We start from the raw sequence: 17,026 nt of genomic DNA on the forward strand, positions 1-17,026 counted from the left end.
CGGAGCAGCATCCAGAGCCCTGAGGTCCTCTGGTCAGCCCTGTGAGGCCTGCAAGGGGGCCTGCAGCCCGTGTTCTCTCCCCTGGTGGGAGGGGCCGCTCCACAATGCCCCTCCCCAGCCTGGCAGAGTGTCTATGTGTGTGCCTGTGTGCACTCCTGTGTATGATGTAATCCTTAACTTTGCAACTAGACCTGGATTCTGATTCTGACTTCACTTTGCTGCCGAGTGACCTTGAGTAAGATACCTCACCTCTCTGAGCCTCAGTTTCTTCACTGGTAAATGGGATCCATGTGGTGGTTGTGAGATTGACAAAAGAGAATCTATGTCACAGCTCAGATTGGGCCTGGCACACAGTGAAAACGCAATAAACAGTGGCAATTATTAAGATGTGTATCCCTGGCCAGTGTGGTTCAGGGGTTGAATGTCAATCTATGAACCAGGAAGTCACGAACCAGGAGGTCATGGTCCGATTCCCTGTCCCGTTGCACATGCCTATGTTGCTGGCTCCATCCCTAGTAGATGGAGTACAGGAGGCAGCCAATCAATGATTCTCATAATTAATGTTTCTATCTCTCCCTCTCTCTTACTCTCTGAAATCAATACTATATCTATATATATAAAACCCTAATATGCAAATAGACCAAATGGCAGAACAACCGAACAACCGGTCACTATGACATGCACTGACCACCAGGGGGCATGCATGGAACATGGCAGGAGTCGGCCACGGTGGGATGGTGGAGCCGGTGAGCAGAGGCGCCAGACCAAGGCAGGGCACCAGTCGCTGTCATCAGGGTGTACCTCTGGTGGTTACTGAAAATTTTTTGCTCCTGCATGCCGTGGTCCCACCAGGCGCTTGCACTTGCTGCCGGCTCTGGCCCCGCTCGCACCCACGGCTGGCGTCGGAGCCACCGCTCGCACCTGCTGCCAGCGCCCAGTGCTGGTCCCGATAGCTCGGCGCTGTCAGCGGGTGCGAGCAGTGGCTGCTGGCCCTAATGGCCCTTGAGGGCTTCTCCACCTCCCCCTGCTCCTGAGGGGCGATCCCAATTGCTCCTCACCATCAGCGGGTGTGAGCAGGGCCAGAGCCATCAGCGTGTGGGAGCAGCTGCTGCGGGACCAGGGCTGCTGGGAGACAGGGAACTGGGGGGTCTGGAGGGAGGGGCCAGGCGGGGAGGTGGAAGATGGACCAAGACCTGCCCCTGTGCCCACCACAGCCTCTCGGCCCACAGTTCCTTTCAAGGTGCACGAATTCATGCACTGGGCCCCTAGTGTATATATAAGATATGTACCTCAGTGTGCGTATGCATATGAAAATGCTTATTTGTGTGTGCGTGTGCACACATATTTATGGATGTGAGAGTGTGTGTGACAAAGGCGAGCTTGTGTATCTGAGCCTTTATGTTTGGATGGGTGGCAGCAGAGTGTAATGTGTGTGTGAGAGCCAGTGAGCCAGCTGCAGAGGGCCTTGGAGTAGCTGCCGCCGCTCTCCCAGATAGCCTAGGCGTCCCTGCAGGTCACAGGCCCTGGTTACTCCTGCCCCCACCTCCCAGGCCAGGCTGCAAAGACACACCTCCCCATTAGGGAGGAGGAGCAGCCAAGCTCACTAGGGGACCACCTCCCCTCAGGGTCCTCCTGACCGACAGTTTTGGGGCAGGGCCAGTCCCCGCTCCTGCTGGGGCCCATCGCCAGCCTTGCCCAGAACAGGGTAGCATGTGGCCCAGCTTCCCCAGACACCCTCCAAAGAGCAGAGTCAGCACCACTCGGGCCTCATACATCCCTGACGTTCTCCCTGGGGAACAGGGACGCACTTTTAGCAACAGACTCCGACCCAGAAAATGAAAGGGGGTGCTGCCAGGAGATCAGCACGTGCATACATGTGTGTACCACACTGGCAGCATGCAACAGCCCCCAAATACATGTGCTTTCTTAATCAGAAATGGCAGATCTGTGTGTATCAGGTCCGGGCTCTGCGGGACTTGGGTAATGCAGATAGCCAGGGCTATGGTTTGCAGGACTGGCAGTGCCATGCACAGAGGAGGGAGGGTGCCTGAGCTAGGGTCCTAGGGACCCCAGACAGCAAGGCCCCAGAAGCTGCGCATGGAGAGAGAGCTGGAAAGAAAGGGTGTTTGTGTCTCATTTCTTTAGGGTTAGTGTTTGTGGAAAGGAATCTGAGCAGAGATCCAAGTGTCTAGTTCTGGGGAGTCAACCCTGGCCGTGAGATGGGATTCCATTGGCCCTGAGGGCCCCTCCCCAGCCCTCAGAGATGTTGGTGAGAGCTAAGTGAGGTCACACCCTGAGAAAGCTTTCGGACCACAGGACAGTAAGAGAAGATGCCAAGTCTTCTCTCCTCTGCAAGGCCCAGGCTGACCGCGGGCAGGACCTCCCCAGGACCCAGAGGGAGCCGCAGGCCTCTCACCAGGGCCCAGGGCCCCCTCCCCTCCAGTGTGCTCCTTCCTGCCCAGGCAGCTGGCTGAAGCCCCTGTTGGGTTGAGAGCCCTGAGATAAATCACTGCAGGAGGTGGAGGGGGAAGTCTGGTGCGATGGAAATGTTACAGCCTTCCTCCCAGGCCTGGGGTTCTAGGAGGGCCTCGAGGCTCGAGGATGGCCCCAGAGAGTTCTCTGGGTGCGTTCTACAAGGTCTCCCAGGGGTCCACTCCACCCACCTCAGGGGCAGCAGGGTTCCCGCATGAAGGCGGGCTGGCAGGCTGCAAGAGCAGAGCTTTCCGATCAATCGTAACAAAATGAGTTTAAATCTTAGCCCCATTATCTATTAGCTATGAGAACTTGGGCAAGTTACTTCATCTCTCTGAGACTCTGTTTTCATAATGGGGATAATATGAATACCCTCAAAGGATTGCTGTGAGCAGTCAGTTTGGTGAGGCAATGTGTGGAGACTCCTAGCACAATGCTAGGCACATAGTAAGTGCTTAATAAATGGTAGGACCACTGTTGTTATTCATCTCTTACCCCCCACACACCATCTAGCAGGAGTATTTGTCAAAGGCACAAAGAACTGGACGTGGATCCTGCCCTTGAGAAGCTCCTGCGGGGGGTGGGGGTTGGGGCATGAAGACAAGTGTGACGAGGGCCAGGAGAATGGCAATAAAGTGCCTGGAGGCCAGGGCAGGCACAGACACTTCTGGCTTAATGATAAGGTGCCATCTGAGCTGGGATTTGATGGCCAGAGAAGCTGTGAGAGATGGGCAATCCAGGGAAGCAACAGAGTGAGAGAAGGTAAGACAGGACACATCTGAGGTGTTCAGGAGCAAGATTCATGCTCCCCAGTGTATCTTAAAGCTGGCTGGGCCATTAGTTTTCTTGACTGACCCTGTCCTTTTTCCTTTCTGGGTCTCAGTTGCCACATTTGGAAAATGGGTGGATATAAATACACTCCTAGCCCATGAGAGGGGAATGGTGAGGGGACAGGTGAGCTGGACGGAGCTGCAGCCCCGGTTCCCCCCGCTCTGGCTGTGTCACTCTGGCTCTGACTTAGTGACGGCCCAGAGAGATCCTAGTTCAGTGACACGCGAACTCATTTTTTTGGTTGATTTTTCTTTGTTAAATGGCATTTAAATATATAAAATAAGTATAAAAAATATACGTCTTTGTTTTACTATGGTTGCAAATATCAAAAAATTTCTGTATGTGACACGGCACCAGAGTTAAGTTAGGGTTTTTCAAAATGCTGACATGCCGAGCTCAAACAGATCAGGAGGGGAAATGATGAAAGCGGCCAATAAAAATCGATGTTTTAAGACAGAGCTAAGGAAAGAAACACTACTGGTGGATTCTTTCATTAGTGGGACCACATGTGATTTTTTCAGTCTTATCCAGCATTTTTTATATAAACCACATGTTCTGCCATGAGAATTTATTATTTTATAGAGGGGAAGTCCCAATGTCATTATTAAAAATCATTAACTCCTGAGTTTAGGTCTTGGGACAGTCAGTTACTGGCTTAGATGACCTCAGCCAGTCACATACTTGCCTCCTCGGAGGGTTTGACACTCCTCCGAGCCCCTCTGTGTTCTGACTCTGGGCTCCTCAGACCCAGCCCTGAGGGTGGGGGTGGCAGACCAGGAGTCCCTCTGCCCAGGGTCCTGAGACCCCCCTGGCAGCGCTGGGTACCTTCTCAGGGCAGGAGGGTATGGTGTGCCTGACTGGCCCCTGACCCTGGCTGGGAGGGAGGGCACCTGGAGGGCTGAGTCGAGGCAGTGTTGCGGGACAATCACAGGAACAGCTGTCCCCCCCCACCCCTGAAGATCAGGTCTTGGGTGTCCTAAACCCCAAGAACCAGGCTTGGTGACAAACACCTGCTCAGGAGAGCGCTTGTGAAGGCCAGTGTTCCCTCTGCCGCTGACTGGCTGTGGTTCCAGAGGCGCGTATGGTCCCCTCTCTCTGTGCCTCAGTTTCCATAAAGATACAGCCAAACGTGTCCTACCTTTTGAAGTTCACGACACCTTTTGGGATTCCCGTGGGGGTGTTGAAGGCCGGCAGGAGTCATTCGGAACACCTGGAAGGGTCAAAGGACACTGTGAATCTGGGCTGGGTGGGGTGCAGTCACTGCAAGAGGGTGCACTGGTGGATAAACCGCCAACGCTGCCAGCCCCCGAGCGGAGGTGGCACTGCCTCAGGCTCTGTGGTGGGACAGGCCGGGGTGTGAGCCTGGCTCTGTGGTCTGAGGTGAGGCACCTCTCTCTGAGCCTGTTTCCTTGGTCATAAAATAATGACAATATTGCCTTCCTCGGAGGGTTATTGGGAGGAATACAAATTAGGTAACAGTTACAAAGCACTCACGGGTGTCAGGACTACGATGAAGGCTCAGTGACCATAACTGTGATTTGGGTGGCCCTTGGGAAGATGAAGCAATCAGGGCAGTGGGCCAAAGGGTCTATGCCTGCCCACACTGTGGGGCCAGCTGTCACAGGCTGTGCTCGTGGGAAACAGTGTGTACAGAATGTAAAGAGCACTGGATGGGGAGCCCAGGCCCCACCCGGTTCCAGGCTGTGTCCCACCGCTTGGCATCTATGTGCTTCTCGGTGAACCATGGCCTCCTCCTGGGCAACACTTTTCCACCTGTAAACCAGGGAAGGGCCTTTTCCCTTTCCCCTCCGGATTCCGCCTGCTGCTTCCACTTTATCGACGGGAATAAGGAGAAGGAGAATGGCTCATCCTGAACCACCCATATGACGGCCAGGGAGCCGCGAGGAGGCCCCAGGGTCCCTGCCCGAGGCTCTGACCTGTCAAACTGTTCTTCTGATTAATTCAAAAGCATCTGTGACCTCCTGACTCAGCAGTGTCCCTCACAGGAATTTATTCTAAGGAAATAAATAATGGAGGATATTGTGAAAATTTAACCTTATGGCTGTTTATTCCAGCATTGTTAGAGGAGAAGATGGAAATACTCTAAATAGCAAACAATACAGGAGTGGTTAAATGACAGCTCATCCCTGCAAGGGAACACTGTGCAGTCACTGAAGTGATGCTATAGGAGAATATTTAATAGCAAAGAAAGGGTTTATAATGTATTAAGAGAAAAGTATGTCAAAATAGTGTCATTCAACTTTGGTAAAAATTGTATTCATATGGACACTTGGGGAAAGGATGGAATGCACCAGAATATTAGCAAGTGTCTCCTGGGAGGGGTAGGCTCACGGAGGACGTTTATTTCCTTCTCGTGGCTTCTCTATTTTCTGTGCCATTTTTATCATAAAACAAACCCACATTAAACGTCATGTATCTTTTAAAAGATGAGATGCAAGTCCCTAAGCAACCGCTCCCAGTGGGACAACACGTTTCCTTTTACTTCTGCAGCTCGAGGGTGACCCAGTTTGCTGACCTCCTGCGTGTCATTGCAAAACAAAGTCATCTTGAGGTCCCCAACCCCAACACACACAATTTACTAATGCTGAGTCAGCTGTTTAGGGACTGCAGTGGGAAGTGGGTGAGAGCCTCAGAGCGGAGTGGTGGGTGTGGTGCTTGCTTAGGAAGGGGGAGGGAGGGGTGAAGGAGGAGAGTAGGGGGAAGGAGCAGGAGGAAAGAACCGCATGAGGCCTGGCAGTGCCGGGCAAGAGAAGATGCTAATGTCAGTGCCAGACAGTAGGTCCCAGAAGTGGGCACGGGGACACCTACGTCCGAATTTCTGGGAGCTTGTCTAGAATCCAGGTTTCAAAGTCTCCTGTCACAACAGAACCCACTGGTTTAGCAACAACTAAGAGCTCCCGTGTGAGGCTCTTGAGGAGGCTGAGCCAGAGACACACAGGGACCCACCGAGCCAGAGCCTAAGGCTGAGGCTCCAGGCTGCTGTCTGCTGCCCTTTGCCCGCAGGACTCCGCGCTCACTCCTCTTAGACGCTCTCCTCAGCCAGCAAACTCTGTCTTCTCCTTCGGAAGGTCTTGCTGCCGGCTGGCAGCGCAGGTCTCCACACCCCGGGAGGATGAATGAGTGTGTGTGGACGAGAGTGGGACCACTTTCCTCCTTGTCATCTTGGAAGTGAGTGGGTGTGTAAGGGGTTCAGAACCCAATTCCCATGTGCGTGTGGAAGTCCCCCCACACCACCAAGCAAGTCTCCAGACACTGGCTCCATGTCTAAGAATTCAACTCAACTCTGACACTGTCCACAATGGAGAGAGCATCAGGTTCCATATGTTAAGGGTTCAGGCCTACAAGACCGCCCGCCCCCATTCTTCAGCTGCCAACAAAGAGCAGGTGTTACCCAGGAACCCCACCTTGGGTTTGATTATTTTTCTAGAGCGGCTCACAGAACTCAGAGAAACATGTTACTTACTGTGCCAGTTTATTATAAAAGGATATAACTCAGGAACAGCCAGATGGAAGAGGTACATAGGGCAAGAAATGGGGGAGGGCACGGAGCCTCCGTGCTCTGAGTACCACTCTCCCCAGCCCCCCACCTGCTCACAACCAGAAGCTTGCTGAACCCAGTGCTTTGGGTGTTCATGGAGACTTCATTACACAGGCACGACTGAGGGAACCACTGGCCACTGGCTACTGATTCACCCTAGCCCCTCTCCCCTCCTTGAAGGCCTGAAAGCTCCAACCTTCTCCTCACATGACTGTTACTCCTGGCAACCAGCCTCCATCCTAGTTGGGGCCAAAAGTCACCTCAATAACATAACAAAAGGCACTTTTATCATTGTCACCGCTTAGGAAATGCCTATGGTTTTAGGAACTCTGTGCCAGAAACAGGATGAAGACCAAATACCTATTTCTTGTAAGTCACAACATCACAGTGTGCCAGGTGTCTCATCTCCAGGGCCTTCATCCCTTGCAGCAGCCGTGGGCAAGGTGTTGACCCACTTGGAGAAGGACTAAACTGAGTCTCAGCAAAGCAATTTGCCCAAGATGAGGAGCTATGAAGTGACTCTTTTCCAGGACACCAAGCTGCCTTCCCAACACAGAAAGGCCTCAGGCAGCCATGGTAAGCAACGGGCAGTGGCCTACTGGCTCCAGACAGAGATGAAAGAAACCAGCAAGAATTATATTCTGCAGAGTGAAACGGGCACTGTTCTGGGAGTCACTGAGCAGGCATGTGACCGTGGGTAAGCCATGCACTGTCTCCGAGCCTCATCCGCACAATGGAATGGTGACGGCCCTGGCTGCTTCACAGGGTCCTTCTATTGTTTTTGACTTTTTATTGTAGTTGATTTCTAATTTCATGCCATTGTGATCTGAGAAGATGCTTGATATGATTTCAATCTTCTTGAATTTGTAGAGACTTAGCCTATGTCCTAACATGTGGTCTATCTTTGAAAATGTCCCATGTGCACTTGAGAAGAATGTATAGTCTGTAGCTTTGGGGTGAAATGTTCTGAAGATGTCAGTTAGTTCCATCTGATCTAGTGAGTCCTTTAGGATGGCTGTTTCCTTGTTGATTTTTTTGTCTAGAAGATTTATCCAGTGATGTCAATAGGGTATTAAAGTCCCCTGCTATGATTGTATTGCTGTCGCTCTCTCCCTTGATATTGTCCAGAAGTTTTTTTATGTATTTGGATGCTCCTGTATTGGGTGCATATATGTTTACCAGAGTTATATCCTCTTTTTGTATCCATCCCTTTAGTATTATGAAGTGGCCTTCATTATCTCTTGTTATAGCCTTCACTTTGAGGTCTATTTTGTCAGATATAAGTATTGCTACCCCAGCTCACAGGGTCCTTCTAGACATCAAATAAGAGGGTGTTATAGGTGAATGTGCTATATAAACTGTAAAGTGCTATGTCAGGTGCCACCTGGTGTGGCTGTGGCTGTGCTTGTGGTTCCCGTGGGAGTGTCTGTAGGGCTGGCTACCCAGCAGGGGACTCTTCTCCCACAGGTTCCCTCTGAAGCAAAGAAAGGCCTCAGCCCAGGGGCGGGGGGCGGGTGAGGTCTCTTTCACCATCCATTCCACAAATACTCATGGGGGATTTTAAGAAAGCCTCACTCCACAGGCACCTTCTGTGGGAAATTAAGGACTGAGAGGAGGGTGACCCTGGGCCAGGCTGAAGAGGGCCCATGGCAGAGAGGTCACAGGGTCATAAGTTGACCCAAAATAGCCTCCCAGCCTGTGACCTGAGCAAGTGACTTCTAAGTCTCAGATCCTGCACCTGCGAGTCGGTGAAGACATCACTCCATGGGCTGTTTGAGGAACGAGGACACAGTGCACACGCCCCATCTCTGCCGTGTGGAGGTGCTGGGGACAGGGGGGACTAGGAAGGCGTGGCTGGAGGCAGGAGCCTGCCTGCTCAGGGACTCGGAGCCACGTGGCCTCTCCTTGGCCTTTTAAACTATTTCTAAGTCACAGGGGCTCCTATCCACATCCCACTGTCTGGTCTGCATCCTGGACAGACAGGCTGACAGTCCCTTCTAGGGAGCCGAGGCCTCAGAACAAGTTCTCAGAATCCCAGACACCTCAGAGCGGGGAGGGAGGGACAGCAGGTCTGGGGAGCACCAGCTCCATCCTGAGCCGCTGGCCCCCACACCAGCCCCCTGAGCCCCCTGAATCACTGCCTCCCCTTCCTGCACCCACCTCCTTCACCCACAACCTAGATGAGAGGTGGGCAAGGGCCCGTGAAGAACATGAATGCTTTTTTCTGCTCCATGTGTCATTTCCTGTCCTGGGGTTTTCAAATGAAATTCAGGCCTTGGGTGGCTCCAAGCCCAGGGCTCCCATCTACGATTATTTGGGGACAAATTGGTACAAGCGGTAATCACCGCTGAGGAGATTATGTTTGATGGAGAGAGGCCTAAAGCTACTGGAGAGATAAAGCGCATGCCTGCCGCCTCTAAATTCTCGGCTTCAGCCCGTGTGCCTTAAATGAAGTGAAGGGGAACTGGCTCTCAGACAAGAGCCATCTGTAGAGGTGAAGTGGGACTTGGTTGGCCTCACCTCCAAGGCCCCCCACAGGCTTAATTACTCATCTCTGAGTGGACAGAGAGGGGGAAAGCGCCCAGGCCAAAGGACCAGCCCCATTCACAAGACTTGTTGACTCAAGGCGGGATGAGGACCATCCCCGTGGTGGGGAAGGAGGTGAGGCCCAGGGAAGGGGAAAGGGACTTGCTGAGGCCACAGGCAGGGGTGGCGTGGGGAGGAGGTACTGGTTTCTGACTGTGCTCACGGCCTTCTGGAAGGCAGCGCAGTGCACCTGGTATTTACAACATGTGGCTGCTCCATCTCCCCTACTGCCCCCGAGACCTGGAGCTGGTGTCTGGCCCAGAAAGAAAGGGAAGGGGTGGTTGTGGAGTATAGAGCAAGACCTAGGGGCCCCTGGGTAGAAATGGCGAAACAATGGTCTTGGCTCCATCAATCCTGAGAATGAGCACCTGCAATAACCAGCCCAGTACTCTGCAAGCCCACACCGAGCCCAGGTATTGCTGCACGCCCTGCAAGGAGCTGCACCGATGGTGAGCAGACCTAGTCGTCGCCCTTAGAGAACTTACTACCATCGGGGCAGCAGAATAGAAGCACCAGACAGAAGAGGTTGCAGGTGGCATCACGGAGGTGGGGGGCATGGGTAGCCCTGGGCAACTCCTCTTGGATCCTTGTTTCCTCAGGGGAAGTGAGGGGAGGGGATGGATGTTCTCCCAAGCCCTTTCCAGCCTGGATGGTCCAGGTGCCTGGAAGCACCAACTTACATCCTCTCCTGTCAGGTAGAAGGCCGAGAGGAGTCCCCCGATGTAGCGGATGTTGACCTCAAACAAAGATGCTTCTCCACTCTGCAGGGCAGAAAGAAGGGCAGGGCAGTGGGGACACTTGTGAGATGCCTGCTGGGCTCTCAGGGGCAGCCAGGCCCTCGAGACCAGTCACACTCCACTGCGCCCACCCCCCTGCTGACCTGGCTGCACCTGGGCCGGTTCCCAGATGCAGTGGTGGTGGTTTTGAGAACAAAGGCACCTATGGGGCTGCCGCTGCACATTTACAACCTCCCAAATAAACACCGGGTTTGGCTTCCTTCCCCAGCCCTTGCCCGAGGCCATCAGAGCAAAGTTCTGCCTGGCTGCTCTCCAAGGAGCTTAAGAACCCACATGGGGAGCTGCTGGCTGAAGCTTAGCCTGAGGGGAGGCAATCTTCCTCTAGCCCGCCCGGCCCCTCGGCTGAGCAGGAAGATGGTGTGACCCTTCCTGGAGGTGGCAGGGCAAGAGGAAGGGTCTCAGAGGAGGTTCTGGGGCAGACGGGGCAGGACCCAGACTGAGAGGGAGGTGCGCCAAGCAGATGCTTGTAGGTAAACAGCAATTTCTCTGCTGGAGCTGGAGCCCTAGGGGCACGCCCAACCTTCCAGAATCATTGTTATTTTCTCTCTGAAATGTTGTCTGTAAATCAGGGGTGTTGGGCATCATGCCAAGGACCAGGTCTGGGTGAAAATCTGCCTGAGCCACTTCTTTGGCTTTGGGACTCTGAACAAGATGTTCAGCCTTTCCTTTCCCGGTGCCTTCGTCCTGGCAGGGCAGAGGGGAGAGGCTGAGTGGTGCATGCCCAGTGCCAGGAGTGGCTTCAGAAAGGTGCCCGCTGTTGCCTCCCCTCCCCCAGGGCTCTCCTTGGTGCACTTCCCATGTCATGGCCTTTTATTACTGACAAGAACAATGGTCATCCCTTTATCTGGGAGAGCTTTCCCCTTGACTGAGCACTTGCAAAGCCATACTCTCCTTTAGCCTCACAATGCACGGTGATGCCACCACTCCCATTTTTCAGATGAGAAAGCCAAGGCTCAGAGAGGGGCAGTGACCATGTCTTGCTTTCTTCCAGGGAAACCCCCTAACCTGCCCAGCCTGCCTGAATGTCCCCATCTGGCTCCTCGGGCAGCTGCCTGATGCCCACTCTCTACCCACCATCTGCAGAGAACAAGGTGGGTCTATGAAGACACCTCCCTCCTCCACCTCTGCCTTTCTTCCATTCGATGCAGGAGGAAATGGGATTCTAAACTCCTCACCTCACACAGACCATCAGAAGTCATAACAAGCCTCAAAATAATCATGATGGTGATGACGATAACGGCACCACTTACATCTGTGTTGGACTTTATGGTTATAAAATGCTTTTTACAACCTCCCTGATAGTTAAAGCTCACAAGCCTGCACGCCGGGCATCATACTGTTGCTGTTGTGTCATTTCCGTCTTAAAGTGGGGAAACTAAGGCCCAGGGAGGCTGGCCGCCCCCAGGCACCTGCTGAGCCAGGGAAGCACCCCTGCAGCGTTGCTCTCCCAGACTCTCCCGTTGGCATCTCTGCTGATACTGGCCTCACTTCTGCCATAAGCCGCAGGAGCGGTCCCCATTCCCTCCAGGACCCCTCACTCGTGGAGCCTGACGGATCCCCCCTCCTATCTGCCGTAATTTCTTGCTCCCCAAATCCATCTAAGCAGCCTCTCCCCATGCTGAGCAGAGGCCTCCAGGATGGGTCGGTTACTTTAGTCTGGGCTGGGAGATCAGTGGGGGTGGGGTCTGGTATTTAAGGGTTTTGTGCCATCCAGACACATTACCATCTCCTCCCCAAGGTTCTGGTCCCTGAACCAAGGCTGGAAACCAAGAGGGTTCAGCCCAGGTCATGGGCCTCTCAGCTAGCTCAGGAGGCAGCACGGTGTGGGGGGCGGGGGGTCCAGGTAGGAGCCGCTCTGAGCAGATTAGTCACTTCTCCACAGTCACTTTCCCTATTGCTGTTGTGACAGATGCAGCCCTAGAAGGGTCTTCCTGGGTGTGAGCAACGTGCCTGGAGCCCCAGGGAGGGGAAGGCAGGGTCATGGCTGGACTGCTCTGCTGGCAGCCTGGGGCCAGAGCCTCCACACCTCTGGGTCTCAGAGATGACAGGGTGGAGCCATGACCTCTCCCGCTGCTTCTGGCCCTAACACCCCAAGGGCTCTGACTCACCACATTCAGGTGGAAGTTCTCTTCAACCCAGGTCTTGGCCTCCTGGAACTCCTCCTTCAGCTCCATGAGGTAGAGGGTGTCAAGGGAGTCGATGACCGTCGCCCCGCTGAGGCCTCCTGCAGCACAGAAGATGGAAGGCGTGACCCAGGGTCATTCTTACCCTTCCCATCAGCCACACAAGCCACCATTCCCCGGACTCCTCTAAATGCCTGGCAGTCTCCTAGGCCAAGGCCAGCTCAGGAACAATCCAGGGAGAATCCAGTACCACCATCCTTGGAAGGCAAGCCCAGGACCCAGTGTCCCCCAGGGGCTGCTCCTCCTCAGGGCAGTAAAGGGCAGGCAGCAGGCGGGGGAGACCGAGTTCATGGGCTGAGCCACTTCCTAGACCTGGGGCCACTGATACGAGCCAGCAAGTCCACCATCAGTGCCAGTCGGGCACCTACCACTCTGTGATACTGGGGGTAAGGACGAACTGACATTTGGTTTACACAGTCTTAACAAACATGCCAGTCCTCTGGCTCTTCAATTCCATCTAAGAAAAAAATACAAAGATCTTCATAAATATATACTTAGGAAGGTATTTATTGCAGTGTCATATATAATGGGGGGAAATCCCAGGTCCAACAATATGGGATTAGTTATATAAATTGTGGCTCAAATATAAAAGAGGTATTTGCCCTGGCTAGTGTGGCTCAGCTGGTTGGAGCATTGTCCCGTACACCGAAAGGTGGTGGGGTTCGATTCCAGGTCAGGGCACATGCGTAGATTGTGGGTTCAGTCCCTTGTTGGGGCATGTAAGGGAGGCAACCAATTGGTGTTTTTCTCTCTCACATCAATGTTTCTCTCTCTCTCTCTAAAAAAATTAATAAAAACATTTTTAAAAAGTAGATTGTATAAGCAAATTAAAAGTGCAGTATAATTTCTTTATTGTATGTCAAATGTGGATGTGTCTGCACAGAACTGTCTGGCAGAACATGATTCCGTGGTCAGTCCCAGCGCTGGCATTACAGGCTTTCTGATTTCTTCAATCATGAATTATTTTTATAATGAGAAATTTATTTCCATTAAAAAAAAAAGGAAAGAAAGTTTGGCTAAAGGAACCACACAAATGCACAAACCAAAGATTTTCATAGTGATGCTTGCTCTGGGCAGTGAGCACACACGCATGAGCTATGAGGCCTGGCCCTTGCCATCAGGACTTCGATCTTGTCCTGGGAATAAATGCTGAGAAAATTGCGCAAAAATGAATTTTCCACACCACAAACTAGAGAGAAGAGTGATGAGGAAGACCTCCCCATGTGGCACAACCAGAGACTGAAGAGTAGAGGACTGTGAAGGAGGAAGGGAGGGTAAAAGGGATGCACCTGGTGTCTTCTGGAGGGCTTCCTGGAAGAGGTGGCTGCTGCCTCCCATCAACTCCTTACTACTATAGTCATTGCAGAAGGCAGCAATTTCCTTTAGGAACCAGAGGGTAGCTTATGAGAAGTAATTGTTCCTTCAATGTCCTCCTTGCAAGGGGCTCAAAGCACTGAGAATGGCAGGCTCGGCCTTCCCAGTGGAACTCCAGAGCTCGCCGACAGCGCTGAGCCCCACTTGAATCTCCAGACATCTTTGTGGGCACTTCTGCATTCAGTTAGCATCTAATCTCCTTAGTTAGTGCTTTCCTAACTACTCACTTGTGTTGACTTTGCAGGCAGAGAATCCTTCTGAAACTCAAACACTTAACCACCTCCCGAGGCAGGTGGTAAAGGGCATCGCCTGGAAATGTCCAGAGGGAGATCAGGGAGAAGCTGGGAGACAGATAAGGCTGGAGGTTAAAGAATCCATTTCCAGAAGGGAGGATTCGCAAGGAAGAGCAGAAGGAAGGGAGGGCTGGGGAAGAGAGGGGCTTCCCAATCCGGGGTCACCTGGGAGGGCTTTGGGCTGAATTTCCAGAATGTCAACCCCTCCTATACTGAAGGATTTTGTAGGAAAACATACCCAAAGCCAAACAAAGTCGAGCCTTTCCTGGTTTATCCCAGTTGCTTCCCCTGTAGGTGTCAAAGGCTAAACATGGTTCCTGGGAACTCTCGGCCCTCCTGAGGTGCTCAGGCACGGACACTGATGAGACACACATGGACAGTCCGAGACACGCCCAGGCCACAGAGCCTTAGACTGATTTTTTAAGGGCCTGAAGGGATTTTCGAGATCCTGCTGCCCAACCCCTTCAAGTCATAGATGAGGGCCACAGAGCAGGGCTGGGATGGCCCAAGACGAGACTTTAGACAAAGGGAGGAGGGGAGCCCCAGCCCTCCTCAAGTGTGATGTGTTTTTCATGACAAGGATGCCTTTCAGCTCCCTGTGAAAACAATATCAGATCTGACTGCTGACCCTGCCCCACCCTTGCAGGGGCAGGAGGCTGCTGTGAGCAGGGGAGGCTTGGAGAGAAACCCACACTGTGTGCTGTGCGTTCTTCAAGGTCAAGGGAGAGGTGGCCTGGAATATCTGATTTCTGATTCTTGCCCTGGGCTGCCTGGTGTTTTCACCCCATGGGACCTGCTTCCCCTGGGCTGAGCCTGAGCCAAGGCCCTGACCCTTGGGCCAGGAAGGCGGCCAGGGCTCCTCGTGACCAGCTCTCATTCCCAAACCCTCCAGAGGCACCAGGTGAGAAGGCAGCTTGCTAAGAAATTTGTTGGCAAGATTCTGCCCCTGCTCTCAGGTTCCTGAATCCTTCTCTTGGTAGATCTCTCACCCTCACACCCACCTACCACACAGCTGGGCTGTGGGCCAGCAAGGCACTTATTGGAAAGCCTTTCATTCCAGGCCAGAGGTCGCTCAGCGGCCAGGCTGGACAGGAAAGAAGGCCCTATCCTGAGTTCAACTCTATCTGTACCTGTGGCAGCCTGGGCAGCTTCCCACGGGGGAAAGACACATGTCCACTCAGTAAAGAGGCCCATGATTTATGTGCAAAGAACCAACAGGGCACAAAAGTCAGGCAGCCAGCTTGGACTGGGCCTAAGCCTGGGGTGGGCCCAGGTTGGCTCACTCCCCCAGCTCCAGCTCTGAACACCTGCTGCTCACAAAGGACCCCCTTCTCATCCCCTCCCTGCCAGGGCAGGAGGGAGTGAGGGTCTTAAAAGAACATAGCTCTGGGTTCAGATCTCAGTTCAGGCCAGCAACACATCTGTTCTAAGTGTCAAAGTTCTCATCTGTAAGTGAAGTTAGACCACTGGGTTAGGGTACTGGGGACACACTGCAGCTTCCTGAGCCTGGATAAATGCATCATATACACCTGATAAGGACATTTGTATGTGCCTGGCACAGAGCAAGTACTTAAAAATCAGCTCCTTGGTTATTTCTGTGGTCCCTTAGCTCATCTTGAAACCTTGGTCTAACTAGGGAGATGTAGGTTCAAAACGGCTCCATCACATACTAGCTTTGTACCTCTCTGAGCCTCATGTGCCTCATCTGCAAATGGGATGACAGCAGGACCTGCCTCCTAAGGCTGCAGGGAGGGTTAAGTGGAGGCCGTGGACAGAAAGTACCCAAGATGTTGGGTCCATGTGAGCTTAACTAGTAAATAGAAGTGTGGTCCTCCTTCCCTCCAACTGGCCCTGGGCCGCTCCTACACAAAGTCCTCTGGGGTCGCGGTGGCCTGTGGCACTCCTGCATTTCTGGCCTCTCCGCACCCTGCAGGGCAGTCTGGTCTTGAGACTGCAATTTGCAAACCCTTGGCCCAACTTAGAGGAAAAGAGTCACATGGGACCGACCTGTGTCTACTGCTGAGGTAGGTCATCACCACCCCTGACCTGGGTGTGCACCTGCCTGGGTATCTTCCTACCTCTGGGAGCCCCTCCCTTTTCTTCCAATTCACCCTGTACATGGTTGCCTGACCTGTCTTCCAAAAACCAGATCCCACTGTGTCCCTCCACAGCTCAGGTACCTGTAATGGCTTCCCAGTAACCATGCAACAAGGAGATGAAACCTTTTGGGCCTGACTCCAAAAGATCTGGCTAATCTCATCTGCGATCAGGCTCTGCTTCCTGGATACACATTGCAAGCGTCTGCCTCCATACCTCTGCATGTATGGTCTCCTCTGCCAAGAAAGCTTCTCCGTGCATCTGGGCATACTCAATACACACACATTCCTCAAAGTCCGCCTCCTCCTGGCAACCTTCCCTGATCCTCCCCAGCCAACCTCCTCCCACCCTGCACTGTGAGGCTTTGTCTCTTTGAGGTCAAAGGTTCTCATGGCCTCTCTTGCACCTCTTCCCCTCTGTGTCTCCAAGCAACCCCAAAGGCCAGAGTCCCCAACCCAAATGGGCCGCCCACCATTCTCTCTGACATTTATACAAATTGCTAGGGATTGCCTGCCCACTCCACCTTCTCCTGTGGAAATCTAGAGCTCACCCCTGGCCCATGAAGTCATTGTGATCTCCACCCCATGATCCACATGGAGTCTCAGCCTCCCTGACTCTCCTCCATGAGAACTGTTCCCTGGGCCCTCTGGGGCCACACTGGATGCCCCCAAGCTGTCTAACCCCATCTCTCGCACAAGTGCTCCCCCATTCTTATCACGCTGTACAGGAATCGTCGATTTACTTGTCCCTGCCCCTCCCTAATAGCAGGAGTTCTAGTCTGCACTGGAGTCATCTCCAAGCTCAAGAAACATCTGAGAGTGAAAGTGGGAAGGC

The 17,026-nt window shown here is 53.1% G+C and overlaps 1 protein-coding gene across 1 annotated transcript in view; it reads right to left on the reverse strand.

Annotated features, from left to right (window-relative positions):
• MAN1C1 (mannosidase alpha class 1C member 1) overlaps positions 1–17,026 on the reverse strand; it is a 110,568-nt gene that overhangs the window by 21,713 nt on the left and 71,829 nt on the right. The window contains 3 exon segments of the mRNA XM_023743436.1: positions 4,442–4,532; positions 10,125–10,209; positions 12,354–12,469. Of these exon segments, the coding sequence (XP_023599204.1) occupies positions 4,442–4,532; positions 10,125–10,209; positions 12,354–12,469 (292 nt within the window).

Source organism: Myotis lucifugus, unplaced genomic scaffold, assembly GCF_000147115.1.
Source record: "Myotis lucifugus unplaced genomic scaffold, Myoluc2.0 scaffold_389, whole genome shotgun sequence".
In the NCBI taxonomy this organism is placed as follows: domain Eukaryota; kingdom Metazoa; phylum Chordata; class Mammalia; order Chiroptera; family Vespertilionidae; genus Myotis; species Myotis lucifugus.